Below are 17,980 nucleotides of genomic sequence, written 5' to 3'. Positions count from 1 at the left end.
CAGCTTCGGGCCCTGGACAGCGATCTGGGGTCACAGAAGGGGTGTGTGCACACGTGTGAGCGCGGGTACGTGTGTACTCGCTCGCTAAGTGAGAAGCGAGCAGGTCAATGAGACACTGAGCGGTGCCAGAGTGCGCATGCTGCGAGAGTGGCCCGCGGAGAGGCCAGGTGCCTGAGGGTCCTGTGGCCACTGTAACAATCACAAACCTAACAGCTTAAAACGACACAAACTTATCCTACAGGCTTGGGGGTCAGAACTCCAACACAGGTCTCACCTGAGTGTCCCAACCTCCCTCGTGCCCCCCTGGGGCCTTCTGCACTGGGAGCCCCTCCCTCTGGCAGGCACAGGGCCAGAGCCGCTGTGTGAAAACTGCATCTGTGGGCCTCGTTATCATGGCGTGGTGACGTGCAAACAGTTTGTGCCAGGTGCATACAGTCAAAATGGAGGGAAAAGGGACTTCCCTGGTGGCGCAGTGGTTAAGAATCCGCCTGCCGATGCAGGGGACACGGGTTCGAGCCCTGGTCAGGGAGGATCCCACATGCCGTGGAGCAACTAAGCCAGTGTGCCGCAACTACAGAGCCTGCGCTCTAGAGCTCACGAGCCACAACTACTGAGCCCATGTGCCACAACTACTGAAGCCCACGCGCCTAGAGACCGTGCTCCGCAACAAGAGAAGCCACCGCGATGAGAAGCCCGCGCACTGCAACGAAGAGTAGCCCCCGCTCGCTGCAACTAGAGAAAGCCCGCGCGCAGCAATGAAGACCCAACACAGCCAAAAAAAAAAAATACATAAATAAATTTATTTTTTAAAAAAAATGGAGGGAAAGAGGAGGTGCCCTGTGGCCCTGGCAGAGCCCCTGTGGCCTCACCACCCCCGCCTCTGCTTCCTGAGTCTGAGGAAGAAATCGTCCCGAGGCAAGAGTCAGGATGCAAAGGAGGCAGATTGAAGCCACGGCTCGGGCTTTCTGTCGGGCGTGTGCGGGGAAGGGCCAACTCAGCGGGCCTGCGCTGCCCAAACTCGCTCGTCTCAAAGAGAGGACGACCCCTGACCAGCTCCCGGTAGGTGACCCCTACGCCCTTGGGATGTCCTGGCTGATGACAGCATCTCTGTACCTGGGCCTGGGGTTGTTTGTGCCAATGTGACTTATGGCGGGGCCCTGGGCCACACTGTAGCCGTCTAAGTGACGGGACACAGGGCTCAGGCCAGCTTCCGGGGTGAGCCACACCCTGCTCCAGACGCACGTCGTGGCCAGGGGACTGAGGCGGCCTGCGCGATCCCCCCCCCCCCGCCCCCGCAGAAGACGGGGAGCAGCGGGGAACAGGGCCTGGGCTGCCCGCACGCCACCACGTGCCTTTCCCAGATTCTACCGGGATCCTGTCTCTGTAAAGGCCAGAACTGTGAGTGTGACAGCTTTCCCGAGTTCTGGGAGTCCTCGTGGGGAGCCCCTGAACCTGAGGGTGGTCTCAGGACCCCCGACACAGGTGCACACATAACGTGGGTGCTCAGGCCGTGGGGGGATTTAAAATACCAGGCGCAGGAGCTGGTGCTCCTGTCCATGACCATCAGCCCTGCGACCCGCCATAGCCACGGGGTAGGCGGGTACCCAGAGACAGAACCCCCCCAGTGCCCGGACGGGGAAGGCCGTGCCCCGCCCCCCGGCCAGATCCCCACGGAGAGCGGCCCGTACCTGATGAGGGGTTTGAGGATGTCCCACAGGACTTTGATGAAGTTGGTGGGCTGCACGACACAGAGGGCCTTCAAGTTCTTTTTGTACCTAAGGTGGGAGAGTGAGATGGTTTCAGAGCACGAAGACACAGACACACCCTGAGCTGAATAACCGCAAGCCGTGGCCTCAACGGTGAGTCTCAGAACCTTCCGTTTCTTGACAGCCAGTTTAAGGACGTGGAACCAAAAACAGAAGGAGAAAATCAGGACCCCATGCCTGCCACTGGCAGTGTGCACACGGCACTTTACAGTTTGCAAAGTGTGCAGAGCCCCCACTGACAGGCGCTCATGCTGGGGCTGGGGGCAGGGACCAACTCAGCGGCAACCTGGCAACAGTCCCTCCTCTGCTGGGAATTGACCCCGGGCGAGGGTGGAGCCACGGCCAACCCCCCGCAACCTGGCAACAGTCCCTCCTCTGCTGGGAATTGACCCCGGGCGAGGGTGGAGCCACGGCCAACCCCCCGCCACGAGACAGCCACTTCAACGAGGCCCATCTTAGCTTGCTTCCCTCCGTCCTTCCTGAATAACTGAGTCCAGAGCCATCAGGCCAAGCCAAGTAGGCTGGCAGCCACCAGGGCAGGAGGGAGGCAGTGGGCACGTCGGGGCCTGCTAGGGCCAGCAGGGGGCCGGTGGCCTGGCAGGGAGGGAGTCCTTGTCCAAGGAGGGCGGAGGGCGTCCACACTGGGGTCAGCCAGGGACACCCTCAAGCCAGCCCTTCCCACTTACAAGAGCCGACTGTCAGAATTCCAGCAATTTGGGGAGCCAGTTGTGAAAAACAGCCGTCATTCAATAATATCAACTTATGGGACTTCCCTGGTGGCGCAGTGGTTAAGAATCCACCTGCCAATGCAGGGGACACAGGTTTGAGCCCTGGTCCGGGAAGATCCCACATGCCGTGGGGCAACTAAGCCCGTGCGCCACGACTACTGAAGCCTGCATGCCTACAGCCCGTGCTCTGCAGCAAGAGAGGCCACCGCAGTGAGAAGCCCACACACCGCAATGAAGAGTAGCTCCCGCTCGCTGCAACTAGAGAAAGCCCGCACGCAGCAACAAAGACCCAAGGCAGCCAAAAATAAATAAATAAATAAATTTATAAAAAAATAATATCAACTTACAATTAAGTAAATCATATCAAACACAAAGGTCATAAATGTTCCAACCTCATCAATTTCTGATCACTTTACTACATTTACTACTCCCTGTGCCCCTGAGCTGTTCTGCCTGTTGCATCCAAGGGACGGAAGCCCCGCTAAGGGGATGGCCACCCGTTTCCTGTCCAGTGCGGTCACGCTGGCTGCTTGGAACTGGCCACAGTGGCAGGAGTGACACCATGGAAATCTGCAAACGTTACAGATCGGTCTCCCCAACCCCCCAGGAGCTGGTTAGTAAGCCAGACTGGGGAAGCGGGGTGGCAGGGAGGGGCAAAGCCCCAGCGAGAGGCGTCTGGGCCCAGGCAGGGTGAGGACGGTGGTGGCCGAGCACTGGAGCCAGAGGGCTGAGAGGGGACCCAACGTTCGGAGCCACGTGTGGGAGCAGGAAGGTGGCAGTGAGAGTGGCCTGGCGCGGGCGTCAGCGCAGGGGGCGTGGGCAGGAGCTGTGCAGGCACAGGGCAGCCTGAGAGGTGACAGAGCCTCAGTGAGTGAGAGGCGGCCACGCAGATTAGTCAAACGTGGGCCAAGTAAGGGCAGCGGGAGGCAGTCTCTCATGGTCAGAGAAGAGACGTTCCAAATGCAGGAAGGGAGAAAACCAGAACGAGCCCACCCTGCAGGGCAGGACACAAACTAGTATAGATGTCGGTGTGAACGCATAGGTACCAGTAGGAATAGGTAAGTGTGAACATGAAGACCAGTGCTGATGTGTGTGTGTACGTATGTCTATGTATGTATACACACACACCCACGCACACACATGCACACACACACCAACTGTCCACTGACTAGCCTGGGAGCCCTAAGGCCCCGACAGCAGCTAACACACTGCTTCCAGGGCCAGGTCCCTAGGAGCAACTTCCCCTAAGAGGAACCAGGGCCCCAGAGAAATGGCGGATTCCCAGGCTGGGTGAGGACAATGTAAGGTGTGCCTGGAGCATCTCGTTGTTCTAGAAAGTAAAGGAAGGGCTCGGAGGGACGGGGACATGTCTGAGGGACACAGGAGCCAGGCTGGAGCCCATTTGGCCAAATCTGAACAATTTGAGCATGAAGATAAATATAGTCATGGATTATAACCCATTGAATAAAATGGGAAATCACATGTCCATACTGATATAAATAAACCAGAAGGGAAAGCTCTTCCTTACAGTAAAATGCCAATTAAGAGTCCCAATCACCGTTTGGCACCCATCTTAGTAATACTTAAGCCAAGAAATGGCAATGGAGGCGACAGCTAGCACATAAAACTTTGATGAGGAGCAGGATATTTATATAGTCTCAAAGTATCTCCCAAAGGAATACTAATTAATTACAAAAAAAGAAAAGCTTGTGATTCGGAGGAGGGCAGTTGCAGTGACTTCCGGGTGGTCCAGGGACCCAGAGCACAGCTGCTGCAAAGTCCATCCCTACAGGAAGGTGGCCTCCCTCAGGCGCCACCCATGGCAGGAGCTCCTTAGCAAAGGCGAGCACTCCTGGAAGGGGGTCACGTACGTTCCTGTGTGGATGGTTCTCTCTTAAAGGAGCAACCTGGCAGAACAGTCAATGAGAACAGAAGATGAGAGGTCGACAGCAGAGAGAACAGAAAAGGATGCAGGAAACCCACCGGGGTGCAGTGATGGCGGATGGAAAATCCTTGCTGTATAAAGCCTATCAAATTCGATTTGGAGCGCCGCTTACATACCTTCAGTGATGGGGAACTCACTGCCTCCAGCAGATACTCCACTGTTAGATGGTTTTGAAGCCTAGGATGCCCCTTCTCTTGGCTTCCATCAAGCCAAGGTCTGTAATCGTACCCCGGCCCCCAGACCACCTTTGAGGGGTGTGGGAGAGACACAGAACAAATTCACCTCCTTCCATTTGAAAATGTATCTGTTTCAGCTCAAGACAGGGCTACATACACATGTCCTTCTGCTGGCAGGCTGAGCTTCTGGAAAGGGCCACCTTGAACATGCCATTTGCTTTTCCTCAAGAACCTTGCTTGGCTCCCCACTGCCTCCCAAACAAAGCCTGGCATCCTTAGCACGCCCCCTACCCCTTGCCGCCTCCCTCCATGCTTCCCCGTGTGAACCCTCCAGTCTAGCCCTCCCACCCACAGAGCCTCAGCCCACCTTCCTCTTTCTTGTGTCTGCCACCTAGCAACGGCCTGCCCATCACTCTAGGGGCCACTCAAAGGCTGCCTCCGCCATGCAGCCTCTCTGATTGTCCCAGCTGGGAGGCTGGTACTCACTGCTGGCCCCACCTCTCTCCTCCATCCTCCCGTCCAACATTTAACGAGAGACTGCCACGTACAGACCCTTTTCCACGTCCAAGGGATGCAGAGATGGGTCAGGGGGGTGCAGCCAGACACAGGAGGCAGACTTGTTCACAAACGCACTGTTTTGCAGGTACATTGTCTGCTCAGGGACAGTGAGGCCGCAGGGGAGGGGCCACTGATTCTCCTGGGACAACCCAGGAAGGCTTCATGGGGGAGGCCAGAGCTGGGGCCTGGTCGTCTCTGACTGCCCTTCAGGGCCAGCACATACAGTGCCAGATACGTGACTGCAAAGTGAAGCAACAAAACTTTCCCTACGACAGAGGACAGAAAACCAAGAAATTCCTCTAAAGGTTTGATCGACAGTGACAGCAGGACCCGAAAGGCAGTCAGGAGGCAGGGCTTTGGGAAATCAGGCGCTGCCTGCCACTGTTTCACTGACTCAAATGTCTGTTAGGAAGATTTCCCGTACAGGTTTGAAAGGACTTGGAAGAAGGAAAAGCCAGAGGAATCCAGGATTTCAACATTAATGCCCAGCAGGGCCACCTATTAGCCAAATACACTGCAAAGTTGACTGCCATGCAAGACGTCACTTGGGAAAAACCCCACCAGCTCCAGGCTGTCCCCAGGTGGTGTGGAGCACGGGGTGAGAGAGTAGGAGGGAGGACGGGGTCTCGGCTGGGGTTCCAGCCCTGCTGCACACCTGCTGAGGGACCTGGGGGAGATACCTGCCGCCTGGGGCCCGTGTATCCTCATCTGTAACACGTGTCCACCTCACTGACACGAGACACCAGAAAGCCCCTTGCAAACTGTAAAGTGCCGCGCAGGTGGAAAGGTACTTGAAGGACAGTGTACTGTTGTATTTCTTTGCCAACAAGTCACTGGGCCAGGGTTAGTAATTTAGGGTACCTGAGCCCAATCCAGCCTGCGCCTGCTTTTGTACAGCCCACAAGCTGTGAATGGCTTTACCTTTTTAATGGTTGAAAAAAATTAAAAGAATAATATTTCATGATATGTGAAAATGACATGACATTCACATTGCAGTGTCCATAAATAAATAGTTCAGCCTATTTGTTTATGTATGGTCTTCCGCTGCTTCCAGACGTTACGGCAGAGTCGAGAGGTTGTGACAGAGATGCAGTGGTCCCCAAAGCCAAGACGCTGACTGTCTAGCCCTTTCAGAATGTGTGTGCCCACCCTGCCCCAGATGACAATGGTGGACAGAGGCCCCTGGCCCTGAAGAGAGGTCAACCTAACACCCCTCCTGGCCCTCGGTATCCCGCCCTCCCCCGCTGCACAGCCGTGACCCGTCCTGTCACCTGAACCTCCCCCTCACTCGGCCTGCACCCTGATGTCCCCCCCAAAGCTGGAGGGCACCCACCTCCTGTCAAACTCTTTGTAGGCGCTCTGGAGCCAGCCCAGGGACGGCTTGTTCTGGCTGTTCAGCCCATAGTGGAAGTAGACGATGGTATAATCGCTCTCCACGTACTGGTCCAGAGTGTGCTTCAAATACCTGGGCACAAAGCACAGGATGCAGTTATGAAAATCTCACCATCGCTGAAACCAAATATGCCTTCCCCATAATGGAAACTATGGTCACCCAGTGGGTGCCAGCACCAGGCCATCTGGGGACATGTCCAGGGCAACACTCAGAATCCACATGCAGGGGGGGCCCAATCCTCATTTCTTAGATGACAACTGAGGCTCAGAGACATTAAGTAACTTACGTAAGGTCACACAGCCAGTGAGTGGATGTGGTAGTCTGAATACGGCCCCCGAAAGACATCCTCGTCAAATCCCCAGAGCCCATGAATGTGGCCTTACTTGGAAAAGGGTCTTAGTAGATGTGATTAAGATAAGGATCTGGAGAGGAGGCGTTTATCCTGGATTATACAGGAGGGTGCTAATTGCAATCGCTCGTAACCTGAGAAGATGGCTGTAACGAGGGAAAGTCACGGAGGGGAGACGGCCATGTGAAGACAGAGGCAGAGTACAGAGAGATGCGGCCACCAGCCCGGGAGGGTGAAGGGTGGCCGACAGCCACCAGAAGCTAGAAGGGACAAGGAAGGATCCTCCCCTGGAGGCGGAGCTCCCTCTAGGACTGCAGGCCTGAGGACACCTTGCTTTCAGACTCCTGGCCCCCAGGACCGTGGGAGAATAAATTTGGTGTTTCACGCCACCCAGTTTTGGGTAATTTATTATAACGGCCGCAGGAAACTAACACAGAGGATGAACTGGAATTCAAACCCGGGACTAACTCAGTCCCTCCACCTCAGACTCCCTGCTGTTCTGCTGTATTTCTAGAAGCAAGCAATTCCCTCTTTCCAGATTAGCTAACGTTTTTTATTTTTACTGGAAAGCAGATCCTGGCTCTGCTCGGCTTCTGTCATTTGACCTCACAGGATAAGCTCTACAAATCCAGTGATCACTTCTCAGGGCTGCAGAGCCCTGCTCCTTCCCGGCCACGCCTACGTGACCCGCTTAAAAAGGCCTTGTCCGGCCACCTGTAGCTGAGCTGCAGAAGGGCCATTCCTGAGCCCATCAGCACTCTGGCTCCCGACCTAGAGCTGGTCCGGCCAAGTTCTCACATGTCACGTCGCCCGAGTCATTCATTACCTAGAAGTGCGCATCCCGTAATTAATCCGGCCTGGCGCTCCAGGAATTCAGGCCTGGCTTCTCCAAGTCTGTGGTGGGACCACAGCTGCCTTCACTGTGAGCCGTGCAAACGCGGCATGCCGGAGCTCTGGGTTCCACAGTGTGGGCTGGGTGCTCGGGTCGACCATCACCCCCAGAACTGCTTGAGGAGAAGACCCCAGCAGCCTCCACCGCCTGCCAGCATTCGGCCGCCTGCACGGCCGGGACAACACAGTGGGATCTTCTCCTTGCTCAAAAGGATGTCAGCGTCTCCTTAGCTGGTTTGATTTCTAAACAACGTCAGAGTACCCTCCGTCCAAAGCACTGACTATGTGACCTGCAGGCCCTTGCACGTATTTACCCATTTATTTAATCCTCACAACAACCCCATGAGGTAGGTACTAACATGCCCATTTTACAGAGGAGTCAGCTGAGGCTGGCAGAGGAGAACCAGTAAGGGGCAGAGCCAGGATCCGAAGGGAGCGGCCTGGCTCCGGAGTTCACCCTCTGGCCCACACTGTCCTGCCCCCAGAAAGCCACGTACCCCCCGCCATCATCGGCTTTGATGTAAAAATGATGCGAAGCTGACCTCACGCGGTACATGGTTTGGGTTCAGTGATGTGGAAGCAACTTCAATGCCCAGACTCACCCGGGCACAGGTCCTTTGGACCAAGCCCTCACAGCACAATTCACTGAGCCCATCCTTCCCCGGACGGAACCCAGATGGAGATTTCTGACTTCACACAGAGAGTCCTCGAGCCGTTGAGAATGCCTCCTCGTTCCTGAAAGGATGGTCACTCTTGCATTTCTCAACTTTTTCAAGAAAGGAGAAATAGGAAGATGTCCTTGCCCGGCTCCCTTATCCACACTGGACACGTGTGGTAAAAGCAGGCACCTCTCCCCTGCCCCCGGGTTCTGCCCACAACGTGCCGAGTTCTTCTTGGGATCTCAACATGTCTGCATGTGTGCTCAGCCTAGGAAGTCATGAACTAAATCACTGGTTGAGCTTCAAGGACAAGGACTGATGTCTTCACCCATCTCAGAAGTAGGAGCGCACATATGGCCACAGGAAAGCCACCCACTTGGATGGGGAGAGGGGGGGATGATGTCCATGGTGTCACTTTTTCCCCGAAAAGCCATGGAAAAGACTAAGCATTAGGGCTCCTCCTATCACGGCTGAGAAGCCCATAGAGCACCTCTGAGTCAAGTAGAAACAGGTGCTCCTTCCTCCAGGCAGATGCCTTCCAGCGCTGGGTGAGAAGAGACCCTCTTGCTAGGAGCCCTTCAGGTCAATGCCCTTGGGCAGTGAACAACCTACACAACTGTTCACAGCGGCCATGCTTACCACTTCCATCTGGTGGCGAAGGTTTCTGAGGCAGGTGCATGGAAAGAGCACAATGTATTAGTTGTTGTCAGAGGTACTTTTTTTTGGATTGAGGTGAAATTCTTAACATTAACCATCCTAAAGCGAACAATTCAGTGACATTTAGTACATTCACAACATTGTGCAATCACGACCTCCATCCGGTTCCAAAACCTTCTCATTGCCCCAAAGAAAGCCCATACCCATTAGGCAATCATCCCTCCTTCCCTGCCCCGCCACTGCCAGCAACCCCACCTGCTTTCTGTCTGTCGGGGGTACGTCTGTCTTTACAAGAAAACAAATGCTCAACTCATCCCTGGCCCAGCAGTGGTACCCTCGGTGAGAGGTGACCCACAGGTCATGGATTATTTGATGTTGCAAAAGGAATAATCTGGCAACGGAACATGCCCAATCTCAGAGGACGGCAGGATACGAGTTCTCCGGGATCGGGCATCCTCTGTCCTGTGTGCCCCGTAAACACAGAGAGGGCTGAGAGCAGTGTCAGCTGTTTGGGAGGAGGAGGTGGGGAGCGCCTCCTGGGAGGGCAGCTCACCGGCCGGGGTAACCGGCTGCCTGGGATTCTGGCTCGCCTCGCGAATTCCGCGGCCAAGCCCATCACGCGGCAGCAGAAGTGGCTAAAGACCCTCTGGGCAACTGCTACCGGCAAGGCTCTTGCTGTCGCCATTCTATCTTCAGCAGCTCTTGGAAGATTCTTCAACAAACGAGGTCGGATGCCTGGGTCAGGGGGATTCTCGTGAAACAAGCAGCCCAAAGGCTTCCAGATGCTCCTATGATCCAACTGTGCCTTTGTTCGCTTTGAGCTGCAGGCCCCAGGCCACGGCCGCTGGGCACCACGCTGTGGGTGGACAAGCGGGGCTTCCACAGTCGAGAGGCAAGCGGGTCTGGAAGCAGCCCTGGCAGAGCCCCCGGCGCTGTGGCCCCCGAGCCGGCCCAGAAGCGGGCGAGTCTGCCCCGGGCCAGCCTTTCCTCCTCTCTGTCCCTCACACGGGGACACAAACATTTCCAGGGATGCCCGGACATGGGCTGGGGTTAGGCTGCTGGAGTGAAACGCGATCATCACGTTGTCAGGGACCACAGTCCGAGGCCCGGAGCACCCACACGAGCCCCACGGGCGCAAGAATGTCCCAAACGTGGGACACGAGTCACACGGGCGCCTGGCCTCTGCAGGTAACCTGAGCGAGGACTCGACCCCCAGCAAGAGCTGCTGGGCAGGAGGGCACTTCGCTTGATTTCAAGCAGCCTCGGTGGCCCTGGACCAGGAGCTGCCCTCCTCCCCAGGCCAAGCTTGTCACCAGACCTGAGGTCGCCTGCTCACCCGGGTGACTCTGGGCTGCAGTCGGGACTTTGCCAGCTCTCAGGACACCCGAGGGACCCGGCCAGGGAGGAGGCCCCGGGAACAGCGTGGCCACACAAGGCGCGCAGACCCAGCAGAGCGGGGCAGGATGGAGGAGGGGTGAGGGCAGCTGAGGCCACGGCAGGGGAGTGGGGGGCGCTGCCTCTGAGCAGCAGGAAATGAAGCAAGTGCAGAGGGCGGCCTGTGTGGCTTTGAGAGGGAGGCCGTGAGGGAGGGAGCGGGGAGGCCTCAAAGGGCCCTGAGGGAGCTCCCTGGTGGCCTAGTGGTTAAGACTCCAGGCTTTCACTGCCGTGGCCAGGGATTCAATCCCTGGTTGGGGAACTGAGATCCCGCAAGCCGCGTGGCGAGACCAGATAAATTAATTAATTAAAAAATAAAAGGGCCCTGAGTCCAGAGTTCAAGTCTGTGGACTTAAAGCCACCCGAGGCAGGGGGGAGACATCAGTCCTGCGGGTGGGATTGGTGACCTGGCACTGACGTGACATCCGCCTGGGGACCTGCTGGTCAGTCTGTCTGTTAGCCTTTGACCTTGCACATCCGCTCCGTGCTGAGAGTGACGGAGAGGCACCTGCACAGGGAGGGGGACACACACAGGAGTGGGGTGGGGAGGGCGGCCTACGGAGGGGGTGTGTGCACGGGGGGGCGTGGAGGGGGCACAGGGCAGACTTAGCCCAGCAGCCGCCTGTGGTTGAGCTCGCGAGAGGGGGTGCATCCGGCAGCAGCAGAACGCGATGACTCGTCTTCCGAGGCGGTCCTCCCCTGCAGGGCAGACAGCCATGAGCCCTGGTCCCGGCACCGACACCCAAGGCTGCTGTCTCTTGCCACAGCTGGGGGCGATCCCAAAAAACAGCAGCCTCTGGACCAGCCCACCTGAGCCAAGAGGCACGGGAGGCTGGGGTGAGGTGGTGGCAGCACCTGCCGGACGGGCACCTACTACCTGACGCTCTGGGTACCTTAGCCAAGGTCACCTTCACCACCACCTGCATCCCCAGAGCACACGCTTGCTGCCCGTGCCTGTGGCTCGGATGGCGTCCAGCAATCACTTACTGATTGACGGGAGGACTGGTTATAGGTAGAGTATCAGAACCTGGAGAAAATAGAAGGGTGCCCCTCCAGAAATGTACGCGATTCTGAACTCACTTTAACTCACAGTGAACAAGTATTCACAACTGTTCTCAGACATTTACTTAAAATGAGGAGAATGACAGCAGAGCATCCTTACCCCCGCCCAGCTCTGAAGGGCGAGTCAAGATCACACACGTGTGCACACGCTCACACGTGCAGACACACACACATCATGTGCCCTCGGAGTCCCGCCTGCTGCCCGGCCAGGACAGCTGTTTGTTATTTATGACACGTCGGCTTCTCCCAGGAGCCTGCAAGCCACTGGAACGTTCAGAATTTGACAGTCGTTTCGGTTTCCAAAGACAGCGGCCTTTTCACAGGTTCCCTGAGAATTCTGGTCATGGTTTCTGTCTGTTTAGAAAGCTCCTGTTGAGAGTGCTGCCCTGGAACCCACACATTTATCTGCTTCCCTTGCCAGATGGGCATTTTCGGGCTCAAAAACCTTCGATGGCTATGCCTGGAAGTACAAAGTGTTTTCCAAACAGTGTTTCTACCATCTTGGGGGCCAGGGCTCCACGGCTCACCTGAGCCTGTGCTCGTCTGCGAGAGGGAAGGGAAAAGGGCGGCTTTGCTTCTGAAGATATGAATTGTTTGTGCAGCTACTGAAGGAACATGGAATTACATGCCCCTGGGGCTGAAAGGGAAGGCAACATCCACGTCGAAATGTCGAAAACAGAAAAATGAGGAGCATTTTTAACACTGGAATCAGACCAAGTGGAGAGTCTCGGGGACGTGCTAAGTGGTTTGGTGAACGGAAGACCAGCTCTGGAGCGAAAAGACCAGGCATGGCCCCTGCCTGGCCCCATGGTCCAGGGGAAAGGACAGGGACGGCGTGGGGGGAGTGTCTGCCCAGCTCTGCGAACCCCTCTCTGAGAACCAGCCAGGACTCCATCAGCCACGTCCACATCTGCAATGACTTCACAGGTGGGGGTCGCCGTCCGCCCCAGGCCGCCCCTCACTTCAGACGCCAGCTATGTGTCGGGGGTCCCCAGGCCACCCCGCTTCTGACCAGCTGCCTACAGATTCGGAGCTTCTCACTACCCCCCTCACAACCGATAATTCATCGGCTCACAGAACTCGGGAAAGCGCTGTACTTACAATTAGTTTTCTTATAAAGAATACAAGTCAGGACCCGGCAAGAAGGGAGATGCACAGGGGAGTCGGGTGGGGGGTCGGGGGTCCTGGCCATGGAACCCGTGTGCCCGCTCCCCATGCAGTCAGAACATCGACCACACACCATTACCACCAAACAGCTCCACTGAGCCGCTGTGTCCAGTGCAGTTGTTGGGGTTTCATTACATAGGCATGACTGGCCGAATCACGATCCAATCAATATGCAGCAACCCATGCATCCACACGTCCATCCATCCATCCGTCCATCCGTCCATCCATCCACACACCCATCCATCCATCCATCCATCCATCCATCCACCCACACACCCATCCATCCATCCATCCATCCATCCACACACCCATCCATCCATCCATCCATCCATCCATCCATCCATCCATCCACACACCCATCCATCCATCCATCCATCCATCCATCCATCCATCCATCCATCCACACACCCATCCATCCATCCATCCATCCATCCATCCATCCATCCACACACCCATCCATCCATCCATCCATCATCCATCCATCCATCCATCCGTCCATCCATCCACACACCGCTCCATCCATCCATCCATCCATCCATCCATCCATCCGTCCATCCATCCACACACCCATCCATCCATCCATCCATCCACACGTCCATCCATCCGTCCGTCCATCCATCCATCCATCCATTCATCCATCCACAAGTCCATCCATCCATCTATCCATCCATCCATCCATCCATCCATCTATCCACACGTCCATCCATCCATTCATCCATCCATCCGTCCATCCACACATCCATCCATCCATTCTATCCATGGGTACTGCTGATTAAATCATCAAGCTGGTTTACTGAGCTTGGTCTCCAGTGCCCCCGAGGCCACAAAGCCCCAACCCTCTAGTCACATGGGGGGTCTCTCCCGCACAGCAGCCCCACCCGGAGTTGTCTCGTGAGCGTAACTATCTAGGGGTCCTGCACGAGTCACCCCCTAACATAAACTGTCACGAATCACTAAGATACTCCTATCACTTGGGAAATTCCAAGGATTGAGAGGCTACCTCCCGGGAACTGGGACAAAGGCCAGACACATTCTTTACTGCAGTGTGCCATGACCCTGCACCCCAGCCCACTGTCCGCTGTGCCAGAGGGGCCTCCACCCACCAGGCTGGGGTTGCAGGGAGAGAAGCAGCAGGAACCAGGGCCTCGGATGGGGCACACCACTGACACGACACACCACTCCCAGCTTCGGGGCCCAAGCGAGAGACGGTGGTGGGAAGGAGGGAACGAGACTACTGGGACGAGGAGGGCTAGGGACCCTGGGGAGCCCGCAAGGAGGGTCAGGGACACGATCGGGGGGTCACTGGAAGGCCCGCCCAGATGCCAGCTGGAGGACGGCCAACAGCAGGAGGTCCCGAGTGGAGACTGCCCGGTGGAAGGAAGTGGGGGGAGGCAGACAGAGACCTGCCGGCCAGCAATGGGGGATGGGGAGCCAGAAGGCCCCCGCGGAGAGCTTGGGTGGCTGGGCCACTCACTGGGGAGGGAACACAGGAGGAGGCAGGGGGGGCACTGGGTGGGGCTGTGGACACGGGCTGGGGCTCCACCGAGGACCCCTCAGGGAGGTGATGATGGCCTGGCGGTGGACGAGGGGCCGGGAGGCCGGTGGGCATGGGGAGCAGCTGCCCAGCGCGGTGGGTCGCAGGGAAGAGTGAGGTTCACTGACCAAAACCACCCACCCTCCGTCCTCTCAGTGTCCTGCTGGCCACGGTCGAGTGCCCCTGCCCTCAGGCGGGCACCTGAGAAGAGGCATGGAGCTGAACGCCCACAGCCTGTGGCAGTGAGAGACGTCGGAAACAGAGCAGCCCAGCGCCCCAGGGACACGGAGAACCCAGGGAGGCGTGGAGAGCTTCACAGAGATGGGGGGACGGGCATGGGGACATGATGCCCCCGCCAGAGACGGGCAGCGTGGCCACCCCCGGGCCAAGGGTGAGCAGCAGGAAATTCCCAACGAGAAGTCTCACGTCAGGCTCTCAGAAAACCCGGAGAACCAGGTGTCCAAGAACGAGATCCCTCTGGGTAACAGCAGGACATAGTAGGTCTCCAGCAGAGGTCAGTGCCCTCCCCATACGCTCGGGCCCTGCTTCCCTCCCACCCACAGTTTCTCAGTTTGCCAGTGACGGAGGGAGAGGCACCTCAGACCTACTGCTGATGAGGGGGCCCTGTGCTGGCCAGGCGAGGGGACGTGCTCCTGCCCAGAGAATGGATGGGGTGTGGAAACAAGGGCAAAACAGGCAGGTAAGGGTCAGAATGATGAACTCCCCCCCGAGGAGTCTGGACTCAGTTCAGCCAGCAATGGGGTAAGAGGGGCTCTGGCCAGGCTGTGAGCCCCTCCTGCCCGGCCATCTGCCAACGCAAGTAGGGAGGGTCCCTGGGCAGAGCACAGCATGTGCAAAGGCACTGAGGCAGGGACGTACAGGATGCAAGCCCAGCGCCCACGTCGGGCCTGGTTCCTTTCCCCTATGAGCATCCTGTTTACAAAAAACACTGATTTCATTCGATAAACATTTCCTGAGCATGTACAGTTTGCAAGGTCTATCCACTTGCACGAGGCTGAGCTATGAAGGTCAGCTACTCTTGAAGGCATTTTACCTCCCCCCAAACTGAAAGGGCAACTCACAGCATTTTCCTTTCACATCAACAGATTTCTAAATGTCCTGCCAAACTAATATCACAGCATTATTCAGATTCGACAAACTTTTATGCAGCTTAGAACAAGTGCCACGGTGGGTACACTGGGTTCCTTATGCTGTTCTCTCTACCTCGGATGCATTTGAAAATTTCCATTAAAAAAAGTGAAAAAGGAGGGAGGGAGAGAGGAAGAGCCAAGGCTGGGCGCTCTGCCCATCGGGACAGAACCCCTGCCCCGCGCACCAGCCGGGCAGTCCTGGGCCAGCCTCTCTGCTCGTCTACAACGTGGGGATAAGAGAACTGACTCCGCAGGGAGCAGGAAGGACTAAATCCACAGCTTGAATAAAGCCATGCAGAGCTGGCACACAGCAGATGCTCAATAAATGTGACCCGTTACCACGTGTCCGGCAGGATGGTGGGTGCTTCCAGGTGTGCTGTTTCATTTGCAGATGAGGAAATCGAGGCCCAGAGAAGCCAAGTGAGCCACCGGCTGGCTTCAAGGGCAGCACCCCCAGCCCGGCCTCCACGGCCTCCTCTGCCCCTAGGACCCCATGTTCCGGGTGGGGAGGCCTTCGCGCTCCCGCAGCCCCTGCGTTCAGGCCTCCTCCACAGCTGTGAGGAGCCCCGGGACCCCCAGCCCTTCCGCTCACTGAGCAGTCGCTGGGCATCTGCATTAACAACATCAGTCAAGATGAGTGGATACCCTTGCTGCTCTCTGGCAACACAGGCCAGTGTATCGAAACGGGCTTCAAGATGACGATATATGGGAGGAAATGACAACTATCAATAAAATGCAAATTCTACAAGGCATCGGTTTAACTCACGACCCCTTCTTCTCCCCTCGCTGTTTACAACACGACATTGTTCACTGTCTCCGAGACAGGAGAAGCCCTGTTTATGCAGAAAGAAATGATTCCCTGAGCTGAGGCCCGTGACACGCCCACCACCATCCATCATCGGTTCCTGAGAGTGAAGGACGATTAAAACGCGTAATAAAGGCATCAGCGATCTCACTGGGACTAATGTGGGAGTTTGTTTAGGTTTTTATTTTAAGGTTGCTAACTGTTTTTTGCAGGAGTGAAAGGGGATTTGAAGACTCGTTTTGTCTGTGCCCTGCAGGAAATCCCAGCTGGGGTCTGCATGGTTGTGAGGGAAGCTCTGGCTGTGAAGGTGGTGACTTGTCAGTCACCCAGCAGGACCAGGTCCGGCATGTCCCTCTGTTCTCTCTTCTCTGCCACTTGCCTCTAAGATTATACCTCCCACCGCCTCTGATCCTGGGGCGGAACTTTCCCTCTTCCCACCCTGCTTTCCAACATCTAATGTGCCTCTGAGCTCACACCCAGCCCGGGACCCAGACTGGAGCTTCAGAAGATGACCACCACTCTTTAAATTTTTTTTTTTTTTTTGGCTGTGCCGCATGGCTTGCAGGATTTTAGTTCCCTCACCAGGGATTGAACCCAGGCCCTCGGCAGTGAGAGCGCACAGTCCTAACCACTGGACCACCAGGGAATTCCCTAAAATATTTAAATCAACACTATCATTTTAATTTATTTTTGGCTGCATTTGGTCTTTGTTGCTGCGCTCAGGCTTTCTCTAGTTGCAGAGAGCAGGGGCTACTCTTCCTTGCGGTGCATGGGCTTCTCATTGCAGTGGCTTCTCTTGTTTTGGAGCACAGGCTCCAGGTGCGTGGGCTTCAGTAGTTGCGGCACGTGGGCTCAGTAGTTGTGGCTCCCGGGCTCTAGAGTGCAGTCTCAGTAGTTGTGGCGCACGGGCTTAGTTGCTCCGCGGCATGTGGGATCTTCCTGGACCAGGGCTCGAACCTGTGTCCCCTGCATTGGCAGGCGGATTCTTAACCACTGTGCCACCAGGGAAGTCCCAACACTATCTTAAGACTTAAAATTCTACAAAGTTTCCATCTGGCCAAATAGACAGTCTCTTAAGGTAATAATGAGAGATCATTCAACATTACTTTTTGATAGGAGTCTTTGGCTCTGGCCATGGTCCTGATGTTGAGCCCTGGGGGAGGCGGCACCTGGCAGAAGCCCTTGGTGGGGAGGGATGCCTGGGTACACCCGAAGTGGACCCCTGGGGGGGGCGGGGTTCCGGGATTGGCACGTGCCATCTCCTGGAGGAGAAGGAAAAAGGGTTCCAGGTACTGAACCATCCCCCAGGCCGCTGGCCACACAGGAGTGTGAACCTGAGTTAGGGCCGAGGGGACAAACCTGGACACCAAGGTGAGGCCCAGGAGGAGGAGGGTAGAGGACTGGCCCTCAGGGAGGGAACCCCGGGGTCTGCTCTCACTATGTGCTCCAACTGGAAAAGCCACGGGCTTACCCAGACTCGGACTGGGATTTACACCACGTGCGTCCTGGTCTCCAGCTTGCAGAGGGCAGATCATGGGACTTCTCAGCCTCCATAATTGCGTGAGAGCCAATTCCTATGAGAAATCTCCTTGGATACACACCTCTATATAGCCTACTGGTTGTTTCTCTAGGGAACCCTGACTAACACGCTGCCCATGTGAGAAGTGTACCTGGAGTGGCCCTGATTCCTCAGGATCAATTAAAA

The 17,980-nt window shown here is 56.4% G+C and overlaps 1 protein-coding gene across 1 annotated transcript in view; it reads right to left on the bottom strand.

Annotated features, from left to right (window-relative positions):
• Positions 1 to 17,980, bottom strand: part of ARHGAP8 (Rho GTPase activating protein 8) — a 62,840-nt gene that overhangs the window by 23,000 nt on the left and 21,860 nt on the right. The window contains 5 exon segments of the mRNA XM_059937404.1: positions 1,683 to 1,775; positions 6,507 to 6,638; positions 10,771 to 10,776; positions 11,173 to 11,204; positions 11,206 to 11,255. Coding sequence (XP_059793387.1) covers positions 1,683 to 1,775; positions 6,507 to 6,638; positions 10,771 to 10,776; positions 11,173 to 11,204; positions 11,206 to 11,255 — 313 coding nt within the window.

The sequence above is a fragment of the Balaenoptera ricei genome, chromosome 10, assembly GCF_028023285.1.
Source record: "Balaenoptera ricei isolate mBalRic1 chromosome 10, mBalRic1.hap2, whole genome shotgun sequence".
NCBI lineage: Eukaryota > Metazoa > Chordata > Mammalia > Artiodactyla > Balaenopteridae > Balaenoptera > Balaenoptera ricei.
The sequence above is the reverse complement of the archived record's forward strand: the minus strand, read 5'-3'. Positions and strand labels throughout refer to the sequence as shown.